Here is a 12,799-nt window from a genome sequence, read left to right as displayed (position 1 = left end):
TAGGACCCAGCTTCACCTAAACACTGTCTTTATCACCTTCTGTTTTACTGACCGTGCTCCACAGAATTCAAGTGCATGGCCACTTATATAAAAGGATAAAAGGATCAATGAGCCTGATGAGTCCTAAGAGTGAAGATCAGGGAATAGAGTTAGTCCTAAGTGGATAAATATGCCCTGAACATCCTAAAAGGCAAAGAAGGTGCCCCCAAATACTTGTATTCAACATAGATTCTCTTCACTTAAAAAAAAACTTAATCTATTAGCGAACAATACAGTCAGGATGGCTAAAGGTGACCCCTAGAAACCAAATGGCAAGATGTCTGCTTATGCCTTCTTCATGCAGACGTGCAGAGAAGAACATAAGAAGAAAAACCCAGAGGTCCCTGTCAATTTTGCAGAATTTTCCAAGAAGCGCTCTGAGAGGTGGAAGATAATGTCCGGGGAAGAGAAATCTAAATTTGATGAAATGGCAAAGGTGATTAAAGTGCACTATGATCGGGAAATGAAGGATTATGGACCAGCTAAGGGAGGCAAGAAGAAGGATCCTAATGCCCCTAAAAGGCCACCGTCTGGATTCTTCCTGTTCTGTTCAGAATTCTGCGCCTAGAACAAATCCACAAACCCTGGCTTCTCTATTGGAGACGTGGCAAAAAAGCTGGGTGAGATGTGGAATAACTTAAATGACAGCGAAAAAGCAGCCTTACATCACTAAGGTGGCAAAGCTGAAGAAGTATGAGAAGGATGTTGCTGACTATAAGTCGAAAGGAAAGTTTGATGGCACAAAGCATCCTGCAAAAGTTGCCCGGAAAAAAGTGGAAGAGAAGGATGAAGAAGACGGGGTGGAAGAATAGGAGGAGGAGGAAGAAGAGGAGGAGGAGGAAGAGGAGGAGGAGGAATAAAGAAACTATCTGTCTCCTTGTGAATACTTAGAGTAGGGGAGCTCTGTAATTGACACATTTCTTATCTGAGAAGTGTCTGTTGCCCTCATTAGGTTTAATTACAAAATTTGATCATGATCATATTGTAGTCTCTCAAAGTGCTCTAGAAATAGGCAGTGATTTACACGAAGTGGCCACGGGTGTCTGGAGCACCCTGAAACTGTATGAAAGTTGTACATATTTCCAAACTTTTAAAAATGAAAATGCAAAAGAAGTCAAAATATACATAACATTAAAATCAACATTTTAACCATTTTAAAGTGCAAACTCAGTGGCATTAAGTCATTCACATTGTCCTGCAGCTATCACTACCATCTTTCTCCAGAACTGTTTTCACCCCAAACTAAAATTCTGTACCCATTAAACAGGAACTCTCCATTACCTGCTCCAGATATCTCCTGTAAATGAAACCATAGATTATTTGTCCTTTTGTGTCTGGCTTATTAGCAAAATGTGTTGAATGGTCATCCATGTTATATTATGTATTGGCATTTCACTTCTTTTTAAAGCTAAGTAATATTCCTCTCTTTACTTCTTGATAATTATAAAACTCAAACTTTTGAGGAATGTTTCTTTATGTGTCTCTATACCCATAATAAGAACTTTTTTTCCTTGTTCTAGAGACAGCCACATCTACAGAATTACTCAAACTCATATAACATATGGGTCAGGCCTGTGGAAATCCTTGTTTTGAGTACATACCTTGATTTATCCTATATCTTAGTTGTTGAAAAACACTTTAACAGCAAACAATCAGGCTTCTATCCATTACAAAATTCAGGTACAGATCTGGTTTAACTACACATGATTCTTTCCAAATGGAGGGAAGTGGAGAAGGTGTGAAGAATATTATTTAGGGAAATACTCATCTACAGATGGCTGGCAGATTTCAGTAAAGAGTAGTGTGTACACATGTATGTGTGTCTGGTGAGTAGAGAGCTACAAATCAGACCATATTTGTACGGTAGGAATGCGTAGGAGAAGCCTGTCCTGGCTGGCAAGGCCCAGCAGTATGTGATGGGCCTGATGGAAAGTAAGCCCTGAGGTTACAGATTCAGGTAAAGACTGGAAATGATCTTCTCTGGCCCCACTCTTTTCCTGCTCCCTAAATATAGATCCTCCAACCACTCCTAGTCCTGCCCTCGTTTCTCTGCTTCTGAGATTTCATGTACTCTTTGGGTTTCAATTTGCAACCCCAGCCAGAAGACTTTTGAATCTTTTTCTCCAGCTCTGGGCTGCCTGCTTCGCTGTTAGACTAACATCTCCAACAGCCTGCTCAAGCCTCACCTGTCCAGAATCTAACTCCTTCTCTTTTATCCTCAATTTTTCTGATAAGAGGGTTATCATTTTCCCAATCATTTACGTGTGAAATCTCAGACTAGTTTATGATGTCTATCATGTTGATTTTCTATTATCATAACCACTTTCATTACTGCAGTTCAGGCTGTTTCCCGTGTGTGATCCAAACTGCACTATAGCTTTCTATTTAACATTGTCAAATGGACCTTTCTGTGATGATGGAAATATTCTATATCTGTACTGTCCAGTATGGTAGCCACTAGCCACATGTGGCTATTGAGCACTTGAAATGTGGCTGGTGTGGCTGATGAATTGAGTTTTTAATTTTATTTAATTGTAATTTTAATAGTCACATATGGCTAGTGGCTACTATGTTGGACAGCACAGTTCTAAATGGCCTCATAGTCACCTCTAGTCTCTTCCAGCTTCAGACAAGAGAGCAACAGCAGCCAGAGTAAATGCCCTAAAGCATCTCTGAAAAGCTCTCAATGGGGCCCCATGGCTTACAGGATGAAGTATAAACTCCACAGGAAGGAACTATACAATTTGTTCCTCAACTACTTTTCTAACTAACCTTACTTTTGAAGACTCCTTCTCTGCCCACAGACTAACCCAACACGTCATTCATCAGACGGGCCTGTGGTTTCTCTCCTTTATGTTCATGCCACTTCCTTTGCCATTACCCTGCTTATCTCTGCTTGTGAGCACCTTGCCCATCCTGCAGGATACACCTCAAATACATGTCCTCCTCAAAATGTTACCTGGTTCCATCCCTGACCTCAAGGTGAGCTCTTCTTCACTTTGTTCCCAGAGTCTTTCAGTTGCATCTTACATCACAGATCATAATTTGTGTTGCAAGAAAGGTATTTGTTTGTACATGTCATTTCTCCCACTGTAATAAAGTCAAGACTGTTCTGTTTATTCAATTCAATAGACAATAGGCATTGTTGCTTATTCACAGTCTTACAGATGGAAGGTTCTCATTGACTGAACATAATATCAAGTTTACCTGTTATGAAATAACATAAGAGCAATCTTCATATTTAAATCAGATATATCAGAACAGATAATATAGAACAGATAACATAGAAAAAATCTGACTCATAACACTGAAAAGAAATGTTTGCATTTAAGTCAATAGCATATGTCAGAATAGGTTACTGTATCTATGTCTTCTGTATCTATAGGCAAATCTTATATTTTAGAATAATCCATGTGTGAAGGCTGCAAGTTAGCTTACCTGATAGGCATTGGGATTGTGTATAGTGTAGAGCAGGAAACGAGTGTTTATCTTCTCTGGAGACCAGGGTAAACCTACCAACTCTGTTGAGAAAGTCCTGGTCCATGGTAAACCATCTTTGAAACACCCTAACCTTTCATAGCAAACTTCTTTTCCTGCAGCAGAAAGGTGGAGTGTCAGTATAGAGGAACCAGGCTTAGAGAGAGGCTGTGTTTCTCACTGTGAGTTAAAGTAGACTTTAATTTTGGAAATTAACCCCTTATTGGATTTATGGCTTGAAAATATTTTCTCCTATTCTATAGGGTTGCCTTTTCATTTTGTTGACTAATTCCTTTACTGTGCAGAAGTTTTTTGTTTAATGCAATCCCACTTGTTTATTTATTTTATTTCGTTGCCTGTGCTTTTGTTGTCATATTCCAAAACGATCATCGCTAAAGCCAGCAACAAGGAGATTTTTCCAATGTTTTCTCATAGGAGTTTTATAATTTCAAGTCTTACATTTAAGTCTTTATTCCAAGTTAATTTTGTATATGGCATAAGGTAAGGGTTCAATTTCATTCTTTTGTATGTGGATATCCAATATTCCCAATACCATTTGTTGAACAAACCTATCATTTCCTCATTGTTATATTCTTGGCACCCTTGTCAAAGACTAGCTGACCATGTACACACAGGTTTATAATTTTGTATATGGCATAAGGGTTCAATTTTATTCTTTTGAATGTGGATATCCAATTTTCCCAACACCATTTGGTGAATAAGCCAATCATTTCCTCATTGCATATTCTTGGCACCCTTGTCAAAGACTAGTTGACCATATACACATGGGTGTATTTCTGCACGCTCTACTCTGTTCCATTTGTTTATGTGTCTGTTTTTATGTCAGTATCACACTGTCTTGATTAATATAATTTTGTAGTAAATATAGTTTTGAATCAGGATGTGTGCTGCTTCCAGCTTTGTTCTTCTTTCTTAAGATTGCTTTGTTATTTGGAGTCTTTTGCGGTTCCACATTAACTTTAGGATTGTTTTCTCTATTTCTGTAAAAAAAAATACCTAAGGAACTCACACAACTTAATAGCAAAAAGCAAATAACTAAATTTAAAAATAGGCAAAGACCTGGACAGACATTTTCCTTAAGAAGCATACAAATGGCCAACAGCCATATGAAAAGATGCTCAACATCGTGAATCACTATGGAAACGTAAATCAAAACCTTAATGAGATATCATCCCACACTTGTTAGGATGGTACTGGCCACATTCCAGCCTCAGCAAAGCTCAGCCAGAAGGGCAGGCTTGAAGCCGAGAGATAACAGCTCAATAACCCAGCTCATCCCACTCTTCACTTTGTCTCACCTCTTCCTCCAATGCGGTCAATACACTGTTTTGTTTTTTGTTTGGTTTTTTTTTTTTTTGGCTCATTTATTGGCTTCTATTATAAATTTAAATAGTAACCTTCTATTTTTTGATCCATACATCATATTCATTAGAACCTGACTCCCAGTTTCCTAAGAGGAAGATTTTAGAGGTACTGACTCTCCCTCTCTTCCTCCCTTCCAGCTTCCAAGGTCTGTCAGCTTCATAATGTTGCTTTCATACTATCAAAATTGATAATATTCAGACTTTGCTCTATAAGCAAAATTAATCCTTCCATGTTTTGTCTGCATGCTGACTCCAAAAAGTTGAAAACCAGTGAACAGAATTTATATTATTATAACTAGATAAATATTTTTGGCTTCAATCGACTCGCATGCTATAATTACATTTCCTTTTCTGCACTTCCATTGTTCAGACACTCATTCTCTTCAAAGGAAACGATTCAAATGAATTGTCTTTCCTAATATTTGAATTACTCAGGATCAGTGTCATCGTGGTTTACTCCATATTTGCATCATGCCTTTCTTGTACTCTTTGTGTTTTCCTATATTCTCTGGTTGCCTTTTTTTTCTCTTCCTGGAAGAATGAACATGTGCCTTCTTCAATATATTCCTATTATATTGAAGCTTCTTAATATTTCTCCTGCCTGGAATCCATTCTGATCCTTCTCTAATTTGAACCAGTGACCTCATAGTTGGATCATGGCTTTCTAAAACAGCCTTCTGTTTTCCCTAGAATGCCCAGTTGCCCTTATTTTTTGCATTCTGTTGCTTTTTTCTCCAGGTCCTCAACTACATTATTCAGTCTATGGATTTTAAAATGAAGATTTTTATAACTAGTCCTTATTTTCTATGTTTATCACTTACCAGGGTTATCTACCACTGTGCTCTTTTTTCCATAAGAAAATACTCACAGAGAGTGTAAAGTTAAAGGAAAATGGATGTGATAAAGCACAGTGAGCAACATTATAAGGTATTAAAGCCACTTAAGAAAAGATTGAAAGATTAATAGTTCTGTAAAAATAATGTTTGCTATAAAGTTAATACATTGAAATTGGGTCAATAACTTAAGTGGCCAATAATAAAGGATATAGTTTTAAAATTATGGTATTGAGGAATATTATGCAGCCATTAAAAATGGTTATAGAGAATTTGTAACAATATCTGTAATGGAAAAAAGTAAAATTCAAAGAAAGGTACCAAAATATTAATGGTGAATCCCAGTGGTTTTAATTTTCTTATTTATACTTGTCTATGTTATCAAATTTTCAGTAATAAATATGAATTACCTTTATAATAATAAAAAAAAAGTCACAAAAGGAGAGAAAGAGTACTTCTTTACCAAACGATGCCCAGTCTGGTTTTTTCTTTTTGTCTTACTACTGCTAATAAAAAATACCAAAAACAGATTTAGCCTTATGTGTCATACATGTGAAAAAATGAAGACTTAGAAAACGTGACGATCTAAGAGAAATGTATTGCTATTTGTGGCAGGAAAATAATTGAACCCTTATGCCGGTCACTCTATCACTAAGTGGAATTGGGAGATATAGCCTAGCTTTTGCTAGGTTACTTTATGGTAATAAACAGCCCCTCACATCTCACTGGCTTACAAAAATTAAGGTTTATTTCTTGCTCATGTTATCCTTTGGCTGCAGTGGTTTTAGGTTGGGCCTAGCTCTGATTTACCAGCCTTCTGCATTGCAGGATCCAAGCTAAATGAGTAGGCTCTGTTTTGAGCCTGTTGGGGCAGAGGAAAATGATGCAACTGTGGAACCATGCAAAGGCTCTTAAAGGTGTCTAGACTTAGAATACTCTCTTCCATGTCATGTGGTCAAAGATGAATGTGTATAATGGTCTTACAGGGATGGAGAGTCAATATGGGGAACAACAATACAATCTACATACTATGGAAGGGTATGTAGATTTCAGTTTCTGTAAGTACCACCAGTATGACAACCTTACATGTCCTACAAGAATGAAAACCCGTTGTTATTTTAATTTGCATTTATTTAATTATCAGAAACTTTGAATATCCTTTTGTGCATTTCTAGCCATTTGTTCCTCTTTTGTGGATGAGATCTTTGTGTCCTATGCATATTTTTCTAAAGTTTGTTTTTGCTTATTTATTTGTAAAAACTCTTCAAAGAGTAGAGAAATTTGCTTCCTTTTAGTCAGATATCTGGAAAATATACTCAAATTTGTTGTCTATATTTTTGTTTTACTTTACTTTTGTCATTTAGAAATTTTGCATTTATGCAATCAAAATTATCAGGCTTTTGCTTAGTGGCTTTGGGGTTTTGTTTTATTTGGAAAAGGCTTCCTCACTCCAAGACTTTTTTTTTTTTTTTTTGAGATGGAGTTTTGCTCTTGTTGCCCAAGCTGGAGTGCAATGGCACGATCTCAGCTCACTGCAACCTCCGCTTCCCAGGTTCAAGCGATTCTCCTGCTTCAGCCTCCCGAGTAGCTGGGATTACAGGTGTGCACCTCCACACCTGGCTAATTTTTTGTATTTTTAGTAGAAACAGGGTTTCACCATGTTAGCCAAGCTGGTCTGGATCTCCTGACCTCGTGATCCGCCCACCTCGACCTCCCAAAGTGCTGGGATTACAGGCATGAGCCACCGTGCCTGGCCACTCCAAGACTATTAACAATTACACACTTTTCTTTCATACTTCTTTCTAATGTTTTATCTTTTACTTTTGAATGTTTACCCACCTGGGATTTATTCTGGTGTAAGTAGTAAGACTTTCATCTAGAATTTCAATTCTTTTACCATAAATTTATGCAAAGTCTAGTCATTTTAACTTCATCCACATCTGAGGTTATTTCACTTTATTTAAATTTGCCATCATGGCATCGTTAGTTTTATTAAGCAACTGCCACATAGGTTTATGAATTCTATCTTTCCTGTTTGTATGATTCACTTCTACTTATATTTTTATTTTTATTACTTAAATGCTTTCTTCACCTTTACTTATTTTTTTTCCAGTTTCTTCAGTTCTTGAGTCATTATATTTTAATATATTCTCTAGTTGAAATGCTTTATTTCCCCTTTGGCCTAAGAATTCTTTAAAGAAACATTTGAAAAACAGCACATTACATGAAGCTAGTGTTAATTGGTTACGAAATCATGTAAATTGGCATATTAGTTCTTATCTTCCTAATTTCCACTTTCTAAAGGAGTCACTTCTCTATCTTACTGTGAGCAGGCTTTTCCGAAGACATAGAAAAGCTGGAAAGTAGGTTCGATAATCTGTTCAAGAAATATTTGTTTGTGCCTATTATTTGCCAGATGCTATTAGCACTGGAATTCAGCATTGGAAAAAACAATTCTAGCCCTCATGGAGTATATAATCTAGTAGGGGATGTAGAGACAGACAATAAATAAGAATACGTTTTTCAAAAATGGCTACATTAAAACAGTGACAGGTGCTAGGAGGAACCTAAAGCAGGGAAGGGATGAGGGTGTTTGTGTGTTTAGGTGAGGAGGGGTTTGCAGTTAAAATAGGGTGTCCAGGGTAGCATTTGCATCAAGACCTGAGGGGGAGAGGAGCAAACCACGTGCAGATGTGCGGGACAGCATTCCAGACAGAGGGAAGGAAAGCGCAAGACTCTGCAAGGAAGCAGAGAGCCTACTGTGACTGAGGAATGAGGAGGCACCGGGACTAGGGCCCAGGGAATGGAGACAGGGAGAAGACATAGCTCCACAATGTCTTACTCTGCAATTTCAAAATCTAAAAATCTCTGGGGAAAAATAGTTGCTTTTGGGCTTGTTCATTTATTTGTTTTCTAGTTTGCAGTAACTAGTTTGGCAGCAATAACAGACCTAAAGCTGTTTATAGTCTTTATCCCATTTAATATGAGATTAAATTATGTGGGATCGTAGTCATGTATTTTACTACATAAATATGCATGTGATTAAATATGGGGTTCTGTCCTAGATTTTTCTGGAAATTATGTATTATTACAGTATGTTTACCATAGCATGTTTCAAAATAATAAAAAAAAACCCTAACATTTGTAATGCATCTGGCCCCCAGGAGTTTGAATAGGGGTAGGTGGATGAGGAGCAGGGGTTAACGCTAGGAGGTAACAGAGGGCTAAAGCATGTAGCACTTGGTAGTTCACTGGCTCTTACTCTGAAGTGAGATGGGAAGCCACTGGAGGGCTCTGAGCAGAAAAGTGACATGGACTGACTTGGGTTAGCTTCTGGGCAAGGTAGAGGAAGAGGCCAGTTAGGAGACTATTATAACAAACTAGATAAGAGTCAGTGGTGGCTAAGACTAGGGTGGTAGCAGTGGTGTGGTTACAAGTGGTCAGGTTCTGCATGGATTTTGATGGAGGATCCAAAGAGTTGTGCTGACTGATTGGCAGTGAGGTATGACAGAAAGAAAAGTCAAGGATGATGCAAGGTGTTTTGGCCAGAGCACCTGGAAGGCCATTAATTGTGAAAACTTTGAGATGAACAGATTTGGGGGTAGATATTGAGAGTTCAGTTTTGGATATGTAGATTATATATGAATTAGATACCTAAGTGGAGCTACCTTGCGTACATGAGACTGGGATTCCAGGGAGAAGTTCAGCTGGAGAGATTACATTTGGAAGTCATTAGCATAAATGGTAGGTACCAGAAGATTGAAGGCAATGGACTCTGTTACAGATTTAATAGATGAGATATAGGTAATAATACAAATGAATGTAAGCTCAATTGTTAAATTTATGGCAGTTGTGTAATAGATATGTGGTGTGTAGGAGAAATATATGTATTATCTAAATTTTACATAAGTATGTATTTTGTTAAAATAACTTCTTATTAGGCAGACATTTCTCTCCTCAATTCCCTTCTTATCCAGTGTAAATCCTACAGTCAATTAAAACCATACCCCTGTACTCTCCTTGAACTTCTCTCCTGTTCTTGCTTCACTTGGCTTAACCACAACTCTGGTTAAACCCAACACTTCACCTGTTTCCTGTCTACACCTGTGCAGCTGAATGTGCCTGGAGGAAATCACATACCGTACTGACTATCTCACTTTTAATTTGTGGTTATGAAATTAAAGCAGATCCTAAAGCTACCCAGCCATCATATCATATTTTCCTAGGCCCTTCATTTTCCCAGACTCCTGGGTTATTTCATTCTTCTTGCCTCTCAAACCTCCAACATCTTCATGCCCACCAATCCTCTTGGCTGATGACCCTGTTTCCTATTTCAATAGGAAACCAGAAACAAAGAGAAGAGATCTTTTACAAGCTCCCAGCATGTCTATCCAGCTACCTGCAGATATCTGCCCTTCTATTTTGCCTTCACTCTGTTCACAAGAGATGAACTGTCTTTGTTTCTCGCAAAGGCAAACCTTCATCCTATTAAGACTCCATCTTCTCTCACCTACTGAGGGGTAAGGCACAACATTACTCCCTTCTCTTTCTCCTGCTTTACCAACTTTCCTCCTCTCTGCTGGATCATTCCTAGCCTCACACAAACATGCTGTTATTTCTTTCATCTTAAATTGACTTCTAGGATGCTGACTGTCCTAGGTTTCCTACCACTTCACTGAGTACTTCTTGGCAGTCTTGTTTGCTAGTTTGCCTTCATCTTCCTGATTTCTTAGTGAGGAAGTGTCCTAGGACTCAGTAGTTCCATCTTCCTTCTCTACCTGCAGTCACTCCCTTGATGATCCTGTCTGTAGTCATGGCTTTAAATATCATCTCAGCAGATCAGGGAAAACTGCCTATTTCTTAATTCTGCCTACACCAGTCTAACTGCTTTCAGCACTCAATTAGGACTGTCCTGGGGCAGGAGAATCATGCAAAATAGAATATAGTTCTTGAAATATGAAAACTAATGATAGTCCTATCTCTTTCATTTTTTATCCAATAGAGAAGAGCTGGAGGTCAGGGACTGAAAAACACTGAACTGAAAGTCAAGATTGGCCAATTCCACAAGCTAGCGCCAAGATGTTACACAACGAATCTCTCTGTGTTTTGTTTTCTTCATCTGTGTAAATAAGAGCGAACATTTATTGATTGCTCACTACTAATATGTCCCAAATCCCATGCCAAGCATTTTACATGAATTGCAGATTGAGTATCCCTTATCCAAAACGCCTGGGACCAGAAGTGTTTCAGATTTTGTGTTTTGGAATGTTTGCATATACACAATAAGATATCTTGGGGACAGGGTCCAAGTCTTAACACAAAATTCATTTATGTTTCATATATACCTTATACACATAGGCTAAAGGTAATTTTATACAGTATTTTAATAATTTTATGCATGAAACAAAGTTTGTTTTAAGTATTTGTATGTGAAATATTCTGCTTGTGGCATCATGTTAGTGCTCAAAATGTTTCAGATTTTGGAGAAGTTTAGATTTTAGATTTTTGGATTTCAGATGGTCAACTTGCATCTTATTTAATTTGCACAACCCTATAATTTTATTTTGGTTACTGTCCTGTTTCTACAGATCAATCATCTGGGCTTAGAAAGGTTAAGTACTTGTTTAAAGTTAAGCAACTACCAAACAGCAGAACGAGGACTAAAACCCAAGAAGATTCAGAATTCAAACCGGTGGTTGAACTGAATGTTAGATGTGACGACTGTCTTCTTACCACCATACTATCTCAACCAACTACGTGATACTTTACAACAAAGGGGTTGATCTCTTTCAACATTAAAATTATTTGATTCTAGTTTGGTTAAAATAAATCAACTAATTTTAATGTTTGCTTATAGGCACAATATTAAACATGGATGGTAAAAGTAGCCAAAATCACTAACTCTTTACATTGTAATGTCTAAGGAATCCATAGTATAAAGAGCAAACATGTCAATGAATACTGAGTTAATGTTTAAGAAATGTCCACAGACTAACAGCCCTCCAGAAAACTGTGACTGAAGTGGGAAAAAAAATGGACATTCCAACTGACATTAATAATCAGTTAATTCATTCAATTATTGAGTATCTACTATGAGTCAGCTACAGAATTTGGAAATTTGTATATATTTTCTCATTTATTGCTATGTACCCATCTTAGAAATGAAGAAATTGAGACTTCAATGTCTAAGCCCATAAGACTAGTAAGTGGCAGAGCTAGGAGCCCAACACAAGACTGTCCGGCAACTCTTTTATATTGTTGGAAATAGGTGCTTCTTTATGTTCATAAGACTCATTCAGTATTAAGTGATGCATTTTCCATTGATAATTTTATGTTAAGTGAAAAAATAAATAAATACTAAGAAATATAAGCAGCCAATATTTTAAACATATTCATAAAAACAATAAACTACTTAAGAATGAAATTAGCAATAGTAATTTCTAAAGAATAAGTTCATGTCAATTACATTTTAGATGTAAGTATACTCATTATTTTTAAAGAACTTATTATAAATTATGAATCTTACCTCTTGATGTGCCAAAGAACAAGAATGCAACAATCCAAATTCCAAGCATCTAAGCTGATTTTTTAAATCACATAAAAATCTTCTTGAAGATCTTTACTTGTAAAGTCACCTCACTATAAAATACTAAGTGGTTTTCCTCACAATGATGCAACTCAATGTTTAAACTCTGCGTTTAAAAGAACATGTTATTCCACCTTATGCTCTGCAGAGTAAATAAAATTATCAGGGTGTGCCTTACATCTTGTGATTGGCAATGGAAACTTCCAAGGTTTTGCTGTTTCATTATTAGTAATATTTTGGTTAAGCACAAACTGAGTCACTCTTGAAAGTTACTTTAAGGTTACAAGGTGTTAGATAATAAGCATTTAAAAGGTAATATTTTTTTCCAAACCAGGATTAGGCACTTTCAGAATATTTTTCCCTAACTCATTTCTGTGTGTAAGCATCCCAATTAATACAAACAGACCCTGCTATAAGATGTTCCGAGTTCAATAACAAACATGGCTAATCTTTTCCTCTTATCTGTGTGGCAGTATAAT

The 12,799-nt window shown here is 37.0% G+C and overlaps 1 protein-coding gene and 1 pseudogene across 1 annotated transcript in view; one reads left to right on the top strand and one right to left on the bottom strand.

Moving 5' to 3' along the window:
• Positions 1 to 12,475, bottom strand: part of PNLIPRP3 (pancreatic lipase related protein 3) — a 50,045-nt gene extending 37,570 nt beyond the window's left edge. Inside the window, exons 1-2 of the mRNA XM_003825619.4 lie at positions 12,261 to 12,475; positions 3,478 to 3,632 (exon numbers count right to left, since the gene is read on the bottom strand). Coding sequence (XP_003825667.1) covers positions 3,478 to 3,632; positions 12,261 to 12,309 — 204 coding nt within the window. The 5' untranslated portion in view covers positions 12,310 to 12,475. The remainder of the gene's footprint in view (positions 1 to 3,477; positions 3,633 to 12,260) is intronic.
• Positions 281 to 899, top strand: LOC103782808 (high mobility group protein B3-like; annotated as a pseudogene).
• Positions 12,476 to 12,799: the final 324 nt, after the last annotated feature.

The sequence above is a fragment of the Pan paniscus genome, chromosome 8 (assembly GCF_029289425.2).
Source record: "Pan paniscus chromosome 8, NHGRI_mPanPan1-v2.0_pri, whole genome shotgun sequence".
In the NCBI taxonomy this organism is placed as follows: Eukaryota; Metazoa; Chordata; class Mammalia; order Primates; family Hominidae; genus Pan; species Pan paniscus.
Note: the sequence above shows the minus strand (reverse complement) of the source record. Positions and strands in the feature narration are given on the sequence as shown.